Below are 16,352 nucleotides of genomic sequence, written 5' to 3'. Positions count from 1 at the left end.
TTCTGGCCTGGGGTCAATAAACCTTTTCTCAGAAGCTGCTCTGTGAGACAAAGTCCAGTGCAAGCAAACAGAGATCAAAGAGGCCTCTGGGCCCCTTATCTTATTGGGGTCATGGCAGCCAGCATACCCCACCCAGGGTCATGGAGTGGATTGCCCAGGGACCATGTCTGCCCAGGGTGCTGTGGCTTGTGGGACTCAGGGAGAGTTTAGGCATAAAAATTAAGAAACTGCAGGTACAAGAGGGGTCTCTGGGGCCTTTGACTCTGCTTCTCCTTTCTTCCTAATAACAAGGAAGGCGTTTCTGTCATTATGTGATAGGCTTTGGCTTTGAAGTCTGAAAGATCTGGGTTTGAATACATGTTCTGTCACTTGCTGTGGGACCAATGTCCCAGGGACATCATAAGGATAAAATTAGACAATACAGGGCTTAGAGCAGTGCATGGCACACAGTCGGCCCTCCAGTATGACGATGTGGTATTCATCTTTGTCTCTCCTTTATCTGCCAGGCAGTCCTGCTCAGATGGAGGAACGATGAGGCTTACTTCTGTTCTTCTTTCCAAATCTGAGCGAGAAGGACCAGAGAGATGAAGCAACTGTCCTAAAGCGTGGGTCACCCATTAGGCATTACCAGGACTGCCCAGGCTGCCTCTGGCAGAACTGCTGCTAGGGTGGCATCATCAGAAACAAGGATGTGGACAGACACTTTCTAAGCCACAGTATCTGCCTCCCTGGTCAAAGTGTGGCTGTCTGAAAAGTCTGTTGATACTTAAAGGATTTTGAAAGTGACACCCAACGAAGTTTAGAAATCCATTTTTAACTGTGGCTTCTTGCCACATGTCACTGTATCAGTAGTATTGCCCTGTGCCAGACCCAGCATTAGACGAGTCATTGGGGTCTTCACAATTCATGCTGGCTGAGTGCAGTTCTATACAGAGGGATGTGGTCTGAGTCTGGTTAGGAGTTTACACAGCTGGGAATCCCCTCAGGGAGAAAGCTTTCACTGCCGTTTTTTGATGCTCCAAATTGTAATATTTGCCTTCACCCTGTCTAATGTTTAATCTGTGTTTATTCAGCACTTTATTGATTAATGGCCTGACTGAAGTGACAAGGCAGTGGGAGCCTTGAGACCATGGATGGCACCATGGGGCTGCGGGGGCTGCTGTGCATGTACGTGGTGCCCCTCCTGGCCCTGCAGGCCATGCCCGCTCAAGGTTCACCCACAGGCAGGCCCAAAGGCAGCGAGGTATGTGGGTAAACCCTCAGGGCAGAAACAGGCAGCTGGGCCTGGATCAGGCTTGGGAGGGACACAAGACCCCTACCCTAGGGGCTGGGGCCACCCCCACCTACCTTGATCACCTCTGACTGGAGAGGTGAGGCCAAGGGCAGAGGACACAGGCTGTGTCGCACTCCCATCCCTTAACAAATAGTCCGTGGGCCCCTGAGCATTCACACTCACACTTGCACCTGGTTTGTTTTACAGAAGCGACAGGCTGTGAACACAGTGAGTAAGAGCCTCGGCTAAGGGATCTGTGGTGGGGCCATTATTACAGCCTTGTTCTCCCCCTCCCTCAGGGGTTTGCCCCTCTGTTAGTGCTCTGGGGAGAAGGACTCCCGTCTTTGGGAAATGGGGGCTTTCCCATCCTACCTCACACCCCACTGCATGGTCTCATGCGGAGAGAATGGAACAGGTCTTCGAGGGAGGTCTGGTCTGTTCTTCAGTCAACTTGTGTCAGAGCTGGGTGCTGAGCCCCAGTACAACATTAAGGTCTCTCTCGGGCTCAGAGACCCCCCCATCCCAGCCACAGCTCCCTCACATCTTACTGTAGGCTGTTGATGGCGTGATCATCCGGAATTTGAAAGTCAACTGCAAAGTCACCTCTCGCTTCGCCCACTGTGTCATTACCAGCCAAGTGGTCAACAGCGCCGATGAAGCCAAGGAAGTGGCCTTCGATGTGGAGATCCCCAAGACGGCCTTCATCAGTGACTTTGCCATGTGTGTGCCCTGCCTGACTCCCACACTCAGAGCTGTCCCTTCACTAGGCCCAGCCCAAGCCCACAACTCAGAGGGGCCAGACAGTGCAGACCATCTCCTCATCTCCCAAAGGGCCACAGGCCAGCTCCAGCTCCAAGGGGAGGAACAAGCTCTTTAGGTCTGTTATGGGCTCCCATCCTGGGGAGCAAACTGGGGCCTCTGACGGTATGTTTTCAGCCTAGGGCCCAAGGAGCAAGGGCTGGTACCCAAGGCTTTTTGCTGGATTTAGTGGCCACAGTTGCCCACCTCACTGCTGTGGGGCCCCTAAGCAGCTCTGTGGGCAGTGAGAGGTCAGTAGGCAATGCTGTCCCATGAGTGCTTACCTGGACAGGGCCTTCTCAAGGTCTGGGCTGGGAGTACCTCCAACATGAAGGACTTGCGTGTTCAGGGAGGGGCATCTCCCCTGAGAGTTTCTTCCTCTCTGCAGCACAGCAGATGGACAGGCATTTGTTGGGGACATAAAGGACAAAGTGACTGCATGGAAGCAGTACCGGAAAGCGGCCATCTCAGGAGAGAATGCCGGCCTTGTCAGGTGATTTCTGGGCCCCTCTGGCCCAGTCTCTGGGGCTGCCTTCCCCAGCCAGGACAGATCCGAGGACTGCAAGGTGGGCTTCAGTAGAAAGCAGCCTTGGGCTAATGGGAAGCGAGCAAACTGCCCAAACTCAAAGGCTGTGGACAAGGTTGGTGTTGACTTGCCCATCTCCCAGCCTTTGGGAGCAGTGGGGTCCTGTTCTTGGGCTCAGACCTTGACCAACCAAGTAAGACAAAGGTGAGGGTCAAGGAAACCTGAGAACAGCACTAAAATAAGAGAAATTGATTCTGAGGGCCTTGCGTTAGTGACAAGGACACTCATGTCACTTACCATTTGTCTGTTTGTTGTTGCCTTTGGTGGCATGTCTAGGGCCTCGGGGAGAACAATGGAGCAATTCACTATCAACCTTATCGTTGGTCCCCGGAGCAAGGCCACATTCCGGCTGACCTACGAAGAGGTGCTGAAGCGAAAACTTACGCAGTACGACCTTGTCATCAAAGTCAAGCCCAAGCAGCTGGTGGATCATTTTGAGGTAGATTACAGGTGACCACATGCAGGGGAGTGGTCTCTCTCTCATGGTGGCTCCAAGCACTGGCTTGGCACCTGCCATGTGCCATCCCAGGCCCGAGCACGCAGGGAAGGGGACAGACTCCTCAGGGTGGGCTCCCCGGGCTCTTTGTGGGCTGGGAGCTCCCTGAACCCTCCAACCCTCTCCTCCTCTCTGAACCTCGGCTTGCTCATCTGTTAAATGGGGGTTCCTGTGTGTCGCAGGACTGCCACAAGGATCACAAGAGATATTGAATGTCCAGGTAGTTTGTAAACCAGAAAGTCCTGGGTGGCCTGAGGGGCTGTTATTGTCACTGGCACCTCAGTGGTGGCCGTGTTGAGGGGAGCAGGCATGCACACCTTCACTGGGCCGGTATTTTTGGAGTACCTATGACATGCCAGGCCCTGTGCTGAGGGCTGGGTGGGCACTGCACACAGTAGGTGGCCAGGACACATTGGCTCTTGGCTGAGACTTGATGATGGCCCAAATGGGAGCCTTGGTACAGGGATTGCTTCAATGATGCAGATCGACGTGGACATCTTTGAGCCCCAGGGGATCAGCAAGCTGGATGCCCAGGCCTCCTTCCTCCCCAAGCAACTGGCGACCCAAATCATCAAGAAGTCCTTCTCAGGGAAAAAGGTGCATGGGATGGCTGGGGATGGTGGCGGACCCCACCCCAACACCCTGCCCCACTCCCCACCCCACCCCCCCTCCAAGACAACTCAGCCTGGCCCAACTCATCACTGACTGTTCAGCCTTGTCCTGGGAGCCAGGCACGGGTTGCAGGCTGCCCCAAGGGTGAGAAAGGCAGGTGTTTTGTGGTTGGTATCCCAGGGGAACTCAAACCCCTGGTTCTCAGAGCAAATTAGCAAAAGCCTGCATGCTGAGGCTGGAGAAGGTGGCCACGCCAGTTGTGTGGTCTGGGGTGAGTTGCTGCCTTGCTTGAGCCTCAGTTTCCTCCTTGCCTGTCACACAGCCATAGGAGAGCATTCAGGGAAATATAGGGCACTTGAGTAAATCTCAGATGTTGTTGTGGTTATGATTTCAAGCTTCAGTGTTCTTGGAAACATAATTAAGTTTGGAAAGGCCTTTGGCCTATCCAGCCACTTGCGGCTTGTCACTTGCCACCCATTTGCAGGAATCTCAGAAGCCCCCTGCTTGCTCCTACCCTAGGTCCTGGAGGAGTGTGGCATATGGGTGCCAGCTGGTGCCCTGCTTCCTAACTCGCCCTCAACTGGAGCCAGGAGCCAACCCTCTAGCTCCCACTACTTTTGGTGGTGATCCCGTAACACTTCACTTAAAAGAACTGCTTCTTACAGTTTTAGAGGGGTTTCTTTTAAACAAAACATGATACCCCAGAGTGTTAGCAAACATGCTTGCTTAAGTAGGGAACAAAGGGGATGGGTTTTGTCTTCCTAACAATTCTTTTCAAGCTTTTTTTTTTAATGAACATCTTACTTTTTTAACAAATAAAAAGTAAAAATAAAAAATTCTTTAAAGAAAATGTGGAAGGTACAGAAGTACAGAACAGTATTGAGTAAAAACCCTCCCTAATTTCCCCAAGCACAACTCCAAGTCAACCCCAGACCTCAGCCCCCACTCTGGGCCCTTCCTTCCAGCCTCTGCCCTTTGTCTACTCAGGTTCTATTGTCCAGCACAGTTTTGTAGCCTTGTTTTTTCACCAGACAGTTTGAGTTAACTGACGTCTCTCATGCTCTCATACTGCTGTTAGTTTGGTTTTATTTTGCACCCAAAGTGGTGATGCTTATTGTAGAAAATCCCAATGATTCAGAAGTATGTAAGTAAAGAACAGGTCTTCCCTCCTGCCATCTGCAGGTGTGCACTCTCGGCAGCTGGGCGAGGGGCCCATCAGACTCCCAGACTCATTTCTATGCCCATGTAACACACGCACACGCGCACACACACCCCCTTATGTTGTCTTTGCAAACACTCTGTTTGCGGCTGCACACACCAGGCATGCCTCTCATCCTCATTGGTTCCAGGGTCATGTGCTTTTCCGCCCCACCGTGGGCCAGCAGCAATCCTGCCCCACGTGCTCCACATCCTTGCTGAATGGGGACTTCAGGGTGACCTATGATGTCAATCGAGATAAGCCCTGCGACCTCCTGGTGAGCCTGAAACCTCTGGCCCAAGACTCAGAGAGCAGGCAGGGGTGCTTGTGAGAAAGGCCTCACTCATTTGTTGTGATCTTTGTGTTTTAGGTCACCAATAACCACTTTGCCCACTTCTTTGCCCCCCAAAACCTGACAAACCTGAACAAGAACCTGGTTTTTGTGATTGACATCAGCACTTCCATGCAAGGCCAGAAAGTGCAGCAGGTAAACTATAGCTTTACGTGGTTCACACAGCATAGGCTTCGTCAGCCCCATCACTGACCCCACACTGGTTTTGCCCCCAGATTCTGGGTTTGGGATTTCTGCTCCTGGTCAGAGGCAGTGATTTAACAGGAGATCCCAGTTAGGCACTCTGGAATCAGCTGCTGTGCTGCCTCGCTGTGCACCTGTGGGCAAATGCATTCATTCACTTCTCCTCAAAGGCAAAAGTGGGAATAATAGCAGTGCCCTCAGGGTCATGGGGTTTATTGATGGGGGAGTGCTTGGAAGATGAAACCTGGATGCTAAAAGTGCCGGGGATACTTACGACCATCTGTGGGGAAGCATCTTACAGTAGGGCACAGCCCGCCATCCACAGTGCTCTAAGTGTCCTGCCCATAGGGCAGTGAGACCATGGCTGGACAAGCAGAGTTTTAGAAACTCAGCCCCCTAGGGTCATCTTTCTTAATCCTGCCCCACTCAAACTTCTGGTCACTTCTCCCCACACTGGGTCCCTTTGCCTCCTCCATCCCCCTGATACACTCCCAGGGCCTGGCAGGATGCTTCTCTCCTAGCACCACCTGGCCGTCCTGTCCCTCCCCTCCTGCCTCTCCACCAGGTACCTCTCCCCTCTGGATCTCTGAAAGGGGTATCTGGAGCTGACAGGAGGCACTATGCTTGGGTCCGTGTCCCTGCACTGACTATCCTGTCCTTACAGACCAAGGAAGCGCTCCTTAAAATCCTGGGGGACATGCGGCCAGGAGACTATTTCGACCTGGTCCTCTTTGGGTCTGGCGTGCAGTCGTGGAAGGGCTCGCTGGTGCCCGCATCTGCCGCCAATCTGCAAGCGGCTCGGGACTTCGTGCAGCGCTTCACTCTGGAAGGGTGTAAGGACAGGGGCTTGGGCCACCTTGGTGTCACCTCTGTCCCCTCAGAATGAGGGCATACACAGGTCTGCTTTCTCTCCTTTGCAGCCACAAACCTGAATGGAGGGTTGCTCCAAGGAATTGAGATCTTGAACAAAGCTCAGGGAAGCCTCCCAGAAGTCAGCAACCATGCCTCAATTCTCATCATGTTGACAGATGGCGAGCCCACAGAGGGTAAGCACCTGGATGGCTACCTTGGGAGGTGGTGATCTCTCCGTTACCAAAGGCATTCAAGCTGAACTTGGAAACCCAACCACTGGGGATGCTGTCAGGGGGGAGAAAGGCTCAGGACAAAGTCAAGCACTGGTCTAAACACAGAGTTCAGACCCTAAAGTCTGCAGAAGCTCCAGGGTGCACTTCTCTCCTGTGTTGGGAAGTTGGGGAAGTTGCTGCCCAACACAGGGTTGTACTTGGCCCAGGAGGATGGGTAGGATTCCTAGGTTGAGTTTAATGAACTATGTATTCAGCACTGACTGTGTGCCAAGCCCAGGGCTAGGGACCAAAAGAATAAGAAATGCATCTGCCCTTAAGGAGCCCTGGGCCCACTGGGGGAGGCAGAGCCAGGAGCAGACACTCTGTTGAGGACCCTGAAAGAACAGAGTGCTAGGAGGCTGTGGGCCCATGGACAACGGGTGTCTGGCCCAGGCAGGGTCCCAGAAGGCCTCCTGAGGTGACCCCTGAGCTCTGTCTGGAAGGTGGAGAGAAGCAGGAAGGGATCCCTGGCAGACGGGCAGCTTGAGCATAAAAAGGTTTGTGTGCTGGCAGGCCCTGCCCAGGAGCAGCAGGCATGTGCAGAAGAAGTAAAAGAAGGGTGGACAAGTCAGCAAGGCCTCGCAGGCCACAGCAAGAAGTCGTGGGAGGATTTAGGGCAGAATCAGGTTTGCTTGTGATGGATCCCTGTAGAAGGGCAAGATCTGTGAGCTGTTAGAAGCTGTTGCAGTTGCCCAGCTGAGCCAGCAGGAGGCGCTGCCTCAAGATACCAATATAGACTGAGACGGGAGGCTTGGCCCCCGGGGAGTGTACCCCAAAGTCCTTTCATGCCCCACATGCCTGTGAGCTGGTATCCTGTCACTGCCCGGTGTGTGGCTGCAGGGGTGACGGACCGTTCCCAAATCCTCAAGAATGTCCGCAACGCCATCAGGGGCAAGTTCCCACTCTACAACCTGGGCTTCGGCCAGAACGTGGACTTCAACTTCCTGGAGGTCATGTCCATGGAAAACAACGGACGAGCCCAGAGAATCTACGAGGACCATGATGCCACCCAGCAGCTACAGGTCTCCTTGTCCCCCCTGACCCCCAACGCACTGCCAGCACCATGCCACGGGGAGCCCAGCCTTGGCAACCATTGGCCCATCAGCCTAGAGGAGCAGATAAAACTCTGGCATGGCGTTCGAATTAGCTACATGACCTCAAGGCAGTTAGTTTACCCTCATAAGCCTGTGATTCCTCCTATAAAGTGGAGATCAAAACACTGCGCTTTATGAGTGGGTTTCCCAGTGGGTGCTCAGGGTGACCCATCAGTTCTGAGACTGTGCCCCCCTCTCCTGCAGGGTTTCTACGACCAGGTAGCCACCCCCCTGCTGGTGGATGTGGAGCTGCAGTATCCCCAGGATGCCGTCTCAGCCCTGACCCAGCACCGCCATAAACAGTACTATGAAGGCTCAGAGATCGTGGTGGCTGGGCGCGTCGCTGACCATAAACTGAGCAGCTTCAAGGCTGATGTACAGGCCCATGGGGTAAATAGTGGGCTGCAGAGGGTGGAGAAGCCAGGCAGCACCCAGAGGCTCCAAACCCACACTGTTCCCCATCCCTGTCTACCCCTGGGGATCTCTCTTTCTCCAGAGTAGTGCCTCCACCCCTGCACTATGCCACACACACCCAGGCTTGAAGGTTCCTCCACGCAGGCATCCCAGGGGGCTGGACAGTCTGGAATGGGGCCAACGTAACCTTGATTAGTTGTAGTTCACTGACCATCGGCCCAAAATGGACCACTTGTTACTCCTCACATCATTCCCCCCAAGGCATGAGAGAGCAAGAGGCCAGCCTCTCCTTTCTCATTTGACAACCATTTCCCAAACACCACGTGTGTACCCAGCTTTGTGCCACGGTGCAGTGCACGTGTGCATATGCACACTGGGGGGTCATGGGCCTGTGAGACCTGGAGCCTGCCCTGCAGGGTGTGGACTCGAGCCCTGCAGTGTGGTTGAGGGTTCAGAACTCAGGCTTTGTGTGAGGAGGGCTGAGCAGGACCCTGACTGCACCCTAACCAGCTAGGTGACCTTGAGCAAATGAGTCTAGCTCTCTAGACCTCAGTTTCCTTTTCTGTACCACGGGGGTAACACTGCGTTGGAGAGTTCTGTGGAGTAAATGAAATAATCCATGCTTACACAGTGCCTGGTGCGTGGGATGCCCTCGGGAAGTGGTGCCCTCATTGTTGTAGCTGGGGAGAGAAGGCACATTCATGTGCTGTGGCAAGTTGAATGGTGCCGCCCACTGGAGAGGTGGTGGGCTTTTGGAGGAGCAGGCCATGGTGGAAGCAGCTGGATGCTTGTTGGTATCCCCCAGAGAGAGTAATTCCATGAGGGCAGAGCCTGGTCCTCCCATCCATGGGATCCCCAGCAGCTGGGCCAACTTGGCTCACAGAGAGTGCTCAGCAAGCTTTTATGGAATGAATGGATGAATGAGCATGAGGAGAGCAGGCTCAGGAAAGAGGGGTGTGCTAAGGAGGAAGCTGCAGAGACCAGACAAAGGCAGGGCTGCTCAGAGCCTTGAGCACCAGCCACTGGTTGTGCTCCTCATGATGCACGGCCTCTCTCCCATCACACCCCTCAGGAGGGCCAAGAATTCAAGACAACCTGCCTGGTAGATGAGGAAGAGATGAAGAAACTGCTCCAAGAGCGGGGCCACATGCTGGAGAACCACATCGAACGCCTCTGGGCCTACCTCACCATCCAGGAGCTGCTGGCCAAGCGGTACGACCCCTGCAGACACCTGGAGTGGGCATCATCCACCCCAGAGCACCCCCTGCCCCTGGGCCTTTGGACCGATGAGGTGGACAGAGAAGGGGCGGTTCTGGGCCTTCGAGGTTGTAAGCAGGTCAGATTTACTGTCCTTCTGCTTCACTTGCCAAGTTAATATCAACCAGTCAGTCAATAGTGTGGGCAGGGCCCATTGGGGGCACAGGGCAACCCACTGTTTGTCCCCACTGAGCTGCTGTGGGGGAGGCTGCCCTTTATGGTTGGGCTGCTGTGTCCAGACACACTCACAGAATCCTCACAACATGCAGGGGAATGTCCTCATTATCCCCATTTAACAAACAAGCAAACTGAGGCTCAGAGAGATTAGACCACTTCCCAGAAGCTCACGACTGTTAAATCCTCTGTGTATTTCTGAGGCACATCCCCTAACTCTGCCAAATCTCCAGGTTTTCTCTGTGGGGGGAGGGGGGTCTTTAAATCATGAAGTCCTTGAAGGCAGCTACTGAATGGGGGCACTACAGGTGCTAATACATCTTTGTTGAATGACTGAATGAGTGAAAGGACAAGGGAGTGCAAGTCCATTGTCATCTAAGCTATGGGGCTTGGAGTCAGTGTCTGTCTCGCAGGATGAAGTTAGAGGGGGAGGAGAAGGCCAACCTGACAGCCAAGGCCCTGCAGATGTCACTGGCCTATCAGTTCGTGACCCCGCTGACCTCCATGACCATCAGGGGCATGGAGGACGAGGACGGCCTGAAGCCCATCATTGACAAGCCCCCAGAGGGTATGGGCTCTGCAGAGGGGGAGGCTGTGGGCCAGGGGGAGGCTTCTGAGGGCCAAAAATCTCCTGGGCTTTGATTCTCTTCCCTTTCTCTTCCTTCCAGATTCTCAGCCCTTGGGTGAGTTTTTAAATCACGTTGGTTTTCTCGAGGGGCATCGGGGCCATGTGATCCAGCCCCCAGGCACAGCTCCCCAATCCCACATCTTCCCTGTCTCCACCCCTTCATGGTCTCTTCCTTCCCCGAGATGCCCTTTTCTACTTGGCCACAAACTAGTTGCTGCCTCCTGTGTGCTTGGGGGCCCTTAAACAGCCTGAACCCCCGCCAGCCTCCATCTGGGTCCTCTGCTTGAGCACGTATCTGCAAGGATCTGGGGCCCTGGAGGAGGGCTGGGACCCTCAGGAGGAGGGCCAGCCCAGGCCTGATGGGCCTCTGGGCCTGGGGTGCACTTGGGGAATGAGGTGCGTGCTTTTCATGTGGGGTGCTGAGGGTAACTCTGTTCTCTGTCATCATTCTCTACAGAGATGCTGGGACACAGAAAGAGTAAGTGGCAGCTGTCCCCATGATGCACATCTCTCCCTCTCTACTCCACACGTTGCTGTCCCTCAGGCTGTGAAGTCGGTCCTGAGCAGAGGCCCTAGGTTATCACCCCACTTGCAGGATGAGAAAGCTTCCTGCCTCTGCTCCACCTCTCCTCACTGCTCTCACTGATAATTCTCAGAACTGTCCCCCTGACATGGGCCTGGCCTTCCCCACCCTCATGCCACCAGCTCCACCAGGTACCTATGGAAGGCGACAGAGAGGGGGCCAGCCCCCTGTGCTCGGCCAAACTTCTGTTCCCACCTTCTGAGAGGCATCAAGGGCTCTGTGTTTGCTCCTGCTCCTGTGGCCACCGGGCAGCCCCGCTGGGGGGGAGGGGCCTCAGAAAAGGAGCCAGCAGCTCCAGGAAAGGCCCAGCCACCTTCCTTCTAAATGCCATTCCCCTTCACATGTCAGCGTTCGTGCTGTCCGCCTCGCAGCCTTCTCCGACTCGCCCCAGCTCCAATGTCATGCAGTTGCCAAGCCAAGTGACTGGCGGTGAGTTCTTGGGAGGGCTGAGGGACACCTCTCCCTGGTTGAACCCCTGCCCTCCGCTGGCCACATCTGCCTGGTACCCAATCTAACGGACCCCATGCTGTGCCCCCAGTGGACACTGACCCACACTTCATCATCCACGTGCCCCAGAAAGAGGACACCCTGTGCTTCAATATCAATGAAGAACCTGGTGTGGTCCTGAGCCTGGTGCAGGACCCTGACACAGGTATGAGTGACATTGTGCCCTCTGCCAGACAGGGCAGGGCCTGGGCTCCTCCACCCTCAATATTCGTGCTATGGACAGGACAGTGGTAGTGGCCTCCACTCCCCACAGCCTGTACACCAGTCACCTGGCTGGGCTCGACCTGCCTCCTTCTCCTCCCGTCCACTTGCCTGGGCCCTATGCAGGGCCTACTTCATGGGCCCGTGACCATACAGGCACACAAGACCCTACTCTTAGAAGGGCCCCATATTTGGTTTAATGCTCTGCTGTTGCTATCTTGAAATTCTTAACAATTTTTGAACAAGGGGCCCCTCATTTTCATTTTGTACTGAGTCCTAAAAATTGTGTAGCAGTCCTGCCCCCTCCTCTCCCCTCAGCGTGACTGAGCAACCCTCCGAGTCCGGCTCCCCGGGAGTGTTCAAGTGGCAGGAATGACTCCCTCTCCATCTCTCCACCACTCCTCCCTCCATCCCTCTCCAGTTGTGCTATCTGCAAATGTCTGTTGAGCACCTGCTAGGGCTGGGGGTGAGGGGCACCCGAGATGAAGTTCCTGCTCTCATGGAGTTTATGGAAGGGAGACAAAAAAGTGAGCAAATCCTTAGGTGAGCATTTCAGAGCACGAGACGTGCAGTGTTGGGTTGGTGAAGACAAGGAGGGGGATTTTGGTTGCTCGGGTCAGTGGAGGCCTCTGTGAAGAGGCCCCACAAACTCATCTGCAGCCCCTGCTGTGGCCTGCCCCTGTTGGGGCTGACTGGGTCATGGAGCAAGAGCAGCCCCAAGTCCTGTCTTCAGGGAGGCAAGACCTCCTTCAAGGCCCAGAACTAAGCACCGGCTAGTTAGCGTGGCAGGATGGGAGGGGAGGTGGGTTGTGCTGGGTGCAGCCTGTACTGGTTCTGAAGGCCCCCTCGGGAGGCAAGACCCTCAAAGACAACATGGCATGGGTGGAGTGTGGGGGATCTCTCAGGAAGGAGGCACGCCATGAGCAAAGGCAGGCTTGGAGGGGGGGGAGTCTAGCACAAGCTTGCCCCTCCCAGACCCAGATGCTCCTCACCTCACTGCAGGCTTCTCAGTGAATGGGCAGCTCATTGGCAACAACGCCAGGAGCCCTGGGCAGCATGAGGGCACGTACTTCGGGCGGCTGGGGATCGCAAACCCTGCAACGGGCTTTCAGCTGGAAGTGACTCCTCAGAACATTATGCTGAACCCTCGCTCGGGTGGGCCCGTGTTCTCCTGGAGGGACCAGGCTTTGCTGCGGCAGGACGAGTAACCGGGCTGGGGCCGGGGCCGGGGCCTGGGAGGGGAGGCAGGGGTAGGTGCAGTGAGGATGTGCCCCAGAGCCAGCTCTGCTACCTGAGCCTGCTGGGCCCTCATCCCCCGAGCCGTGTCAGAGAGCGATGTCCCCGTGGCCTCAGTGTGGACTGTGCAGACATGTCAGACCCTGTGAACCACTCCCCTCATTTCCCTTGGTTCCTGGACATGTGCTCTGGGCCCTGCTGCCTGGATGCCTGTGTTCCCATGGCACCCTCACCCTGCAGTCCACCTACATCTCCACCAAACAAAGCCGACTCATCCTTCAGGCCCAGCATAAAGGCCACCTCTTCCCTGAAGCCCTCCTAGTCTCTTCCTCTGTTGAGCTCCAGAATTCTCTGGGCTTCTCTTTCAGCACCTATCGTAGTATGCCTTGTCTCATGTTTGTTCCTTCATTCACTCACTCATTCATTCATTCAACAAGCTCTGTGGATGCAAAACCAGAGCCCGATGCTGGCCAGCAGAGCTGTAGAAAGAGGTGGGCAGAGTCTGGAGTAGAAGACACAGGTGATGAATGGGAGTCAAAGAACACAGACACTGATATTAGGCAGGATGGAGTCCAAGTCCTGGCTTTACCACTTACCAGATGTGTGACCTTGGGCAAGTTACTTAACCTCTCTGAGCCTTCGTCCTCACAGGATCAGAGTAAGAATTGAATGATGCAGTTTGCACGGAGGGCTTGACACAGAGCCTAGCACATTGCAAGGGCCCCACATACAACAGCAACATGTGAGGAGGAGCACAGAGCAGGAAACACTCAACCATCTGGGGATGAGGGTAGAAGTTCGTAAGAGCTGAGTCCTAGAGGACAAGGGCAGCAGAATGGAGAGGAGTGCAGTGCGGCTGCACCTGCCCTCATGGCCACCCATCCCTGCAGGGTGGTGGTGACCATCAACAGGAAGAAGAGCCTGGTGGTATCTGTAGAGGACAGGGGCACCTTCGAGGTCGTTCTGCACCGAGTGTGGAAGGGAAGTCACCAAGACTTCTTGGGCTTCTACGTGCTGGATAGTCACCAGATGTCAAGGCGGACGCATGGGCTGCTGGGTATGGCTGGCCAAGCGGGCAGAGCTGTGGGGTGGGGTGTTGAAGTCAGTGGACTCGCCATGGGTCAGGTTTGCAGCCGGGCACCAGGACAGGCTCACCTCCAACATGGCCTCCAAGGCTCAGAGCTCCAAAGAGGGATTGTCCTGGTGAGCGTCCTGTCCCTCAAGAGGCTGCAATCAAACACACAGTGAAACTAAAGCTTAAGTGAGCCCAGGACCAAGTGGGAAGATGGCCAATTAGCAAACAGAAAGGTCCAGTGGGCTCCCAGAGACCTCCTGGGAGGGATGAGTCATCAGCCACACTGCTTCTCCTTGTGGCCTTCCTGCAGACCCTGCTTTCTATAGGCACCTACCCCTCAAACCTCTCTTCCCAGCCAGATTCCTTTGGAATCAGTCCAAAAGACAAGAGGTACAGCCACCTGGCAATATATCTGCTCCTCTATAGCAGGTGAACTAAAGGTGGCTTTTGATGCTAAAATTTATCAGAAACAGTCAAGTCCTTGAAAAAAATGTTCAAGCAACTCTCTAAACCTCCAGTGAGCACCTGCTGAGTGCAAGGCTGGAGCAAGGCCCCCCATGGTAACTGCTGCCTCCAACGTGTCTTTCCAGGACAATTCTTCCACCCCTTTGATTATAAAGTGTCCGACCTCCACCCAGGCTCTGACCCCACAAAGACAGATGCCACCATGGTGGTGAAGAACCACCGGCTGACAGTCACAAGGTGGGTGGGTTGCCCTTCCAGCATCTCTACCCTTGGCATTCTCCATCTTAGGTCCAGGCCTTCCTCCAGCTGTCACATGGGTGGGGTGGATTTCCTGGGGAGGTGCAGCTCTGCTAGGTCCAAAAACTGACCTGTCTCTCTCCAGGGGCTCTCAAAAAGACTACAGCAAGGACCCCCGGCATGGGGCTGAGGTGACCTGCTGGTTCGTCCACAACAATGGGGCTGGGCTGATTGATGGCATTCACACAGACTATATCGTCCCTGATATCTTCTGAGCCCATTGCCAGCACATCTGTCCTGCCTTGGGACCATGGCAGAGGAAAAGGACAGCAGTGACCTTCTGCCCAGGCCACACCTCCCTGTCCAAGCTGGTCCCCTGTATCAAAGCACCCATGCTCCCATTAAAGAGAGACTATGTCCAGTCCAGGCTGGCTGCTTTTTGGGAGGGAGGATGGCAGGGAGGCAACCCAAGATGCTGCCCATCGGAAGGGCTCAGGGGTCACAGCAGACCTGGTGGCTGGGAGGGAGGCCATGCCAACTCTGCCCTCACACTACAGTGTTCTCTGCAGTTGCCTGCCCCATGCCCTCAGACTGCCCCTATGTCCCCTGCACATAGCTCCCCCAATAGGTTCAGGGATCAAAGAACACTCTGGCAGTGGGGCCTGGAATGATCAGCAACAGCCACAGCTGACTCAGTGCTTTCTATAGCCAGGCACTGTTCTAGGAGCCCTGATTGAATTAACTAAACGCATGCTCCCAACAGGTCTGGGGATGCTTTTTTTTCCTTTTTCTTAAAGATTTTATTTTTACTTTTTCTCTCCCCCAACCCCCGGGTTACATAGCTGTATTTTTTAGCTGTGGGTCTTTCCACTTGTGGCATGTGGGATGCCGCCTCAGCATGGCTTGATGAGCGGTGCCATGTCCGTGCCCAGGATCCGAACTGGCGAAACCCTGGGCCACGGAAGCAGAGCGCATGAACTTAACCACTTGGCCACAGAGCTGGCCCCCCTGGGGATGCTTTTATCATGCCCATTTACAGCTGAGAAATTGAAGTTAGGTAATTTGTCCAAAATCCCTCATCTTGTAAGTAGCAGAGCTGGGATTTGAACCCATGCTGTCTGTGTCGGCATCTGTGTTTTTAACCACCCCCATGTAAATACTCCAGTCAGCCTGGGCAGCTGTTGGCTAAAGCCTGTTGGGATTTGGTTCCAGATATTCCAAAGTATCACTTAAAATGAACATGTGAAAGAAGTGCATGAAATATGTCTACAGAAGTCCAACCAGGAGCTGGAGTCTGCACCGCTGGAGCTAGGGCCTCAGGGGGCAGTGCCTGGGCCTCCAGCCTCAGCTCGATTACCCAGCTCGGGGTTTGCAACCTCCGACAGAGGCAGAGACAGCGATGGCCCAGAAGCTGTGATTTCATGGGGCAGGGAGAGCAGCCCACTGGCTCCTCACCCTGATGGCGGGAATTGTCCCTTCAGGGCTCCTTCCCAGCTTCGCCTTGGCACCCAGTTAAAATGCAAAGTCACAGGGTGCAGGGAGATGAACCTGTACTTTCTGGAGCTGCTGGTCCTTCTGGTGAAGATTGATGGGGCCCTGCCTACTCCTTTCCAGAGGGTTTCTACTTTTTCTCTGCTGGCTTCTGTCCATTCCCACTCCAACTGAGGGCCCAGATCAACAGCACAAATGCTGAGCTCCAGGGCTGGCCCAGGCCCAGGGAACACAGAGCCCTCAGGGGCAGTCTGGGGAGAGCGGCGGCCAATGGAATTTCAGAAACCAACCCGCCATCTGGAGTATCCTGCGCTTCTCAGGGGAGAGCTATGGGCTGCCAGCTGGCTGGTCACCCTGAGCAAGGCCCT

At 54.8% G+C, this 16,352-nt stretch overlaps 1 protein-coding gene across 1 annotated transcript; it reads left to right on the top strand.

Moving 5' to 3' along the window:
* Positions 1-1,097: 1,097 nt before the first annotated feature.
* Positions 1,098-14,917, top strand: ITIH1 (inter-alpha-trypsin inhibitor heavy chain 1). Its single transcript, XM_014826611.3, has 22 exons — positions 1,098-1,243; positions 1,481-1,501; positions 1,827-1,993; positions 2,460-2,564; positions 2,934-3,096; positions 3,637-3,750; positions 5,115-5,240; positions 5,334-5,450; positions 6,163-6,331; positions 6,419-6,544; positions 7,463-7,644; positions 7,921-8,106; positions 9,203-9,342; positions 9,975-10,129; positions 10,230-10,244; positions 10,647-10,667; positions 11,121-11,201; positions 11,311-11,424; positions 12,483-12,684; positions 13,607-13,773; positions 14,382-14,493; positions 14,639-14,917. Exons 1-22 carry the CDS (start codon positions 1,130-1,132, stop codon positions 14,766-14,768), a joined length of 2,727 nt encoding a protein of 908 aa, XP_014682097.3. The 5' UTR covers positions 1,098-1,129; the 3' UTR covers positions 14,769-14,917.
* Positions 14,918-16,352: the final 1,435 nt, after the last annotated feature.

The sequence above is a fragment of the Equus asinus genome, chromosome 21, assembly GCF_041296235.1.
Source record: "Equus asinus isolate D_3611 breed Donkey chromosome 21, EquAss-T2T_v2, whole genome shotgun sequence".
NCBI lineage: Eukaryota > Metazoa > Chordata > Mammalia > Perissodactyla > Equidae > Equus > Equus asinus.
The sequence above is the reverse complement of the archived record's forward strand: the minus strand, read 5'-3'. Positions and strand labels throughout refer to the sequence as shown.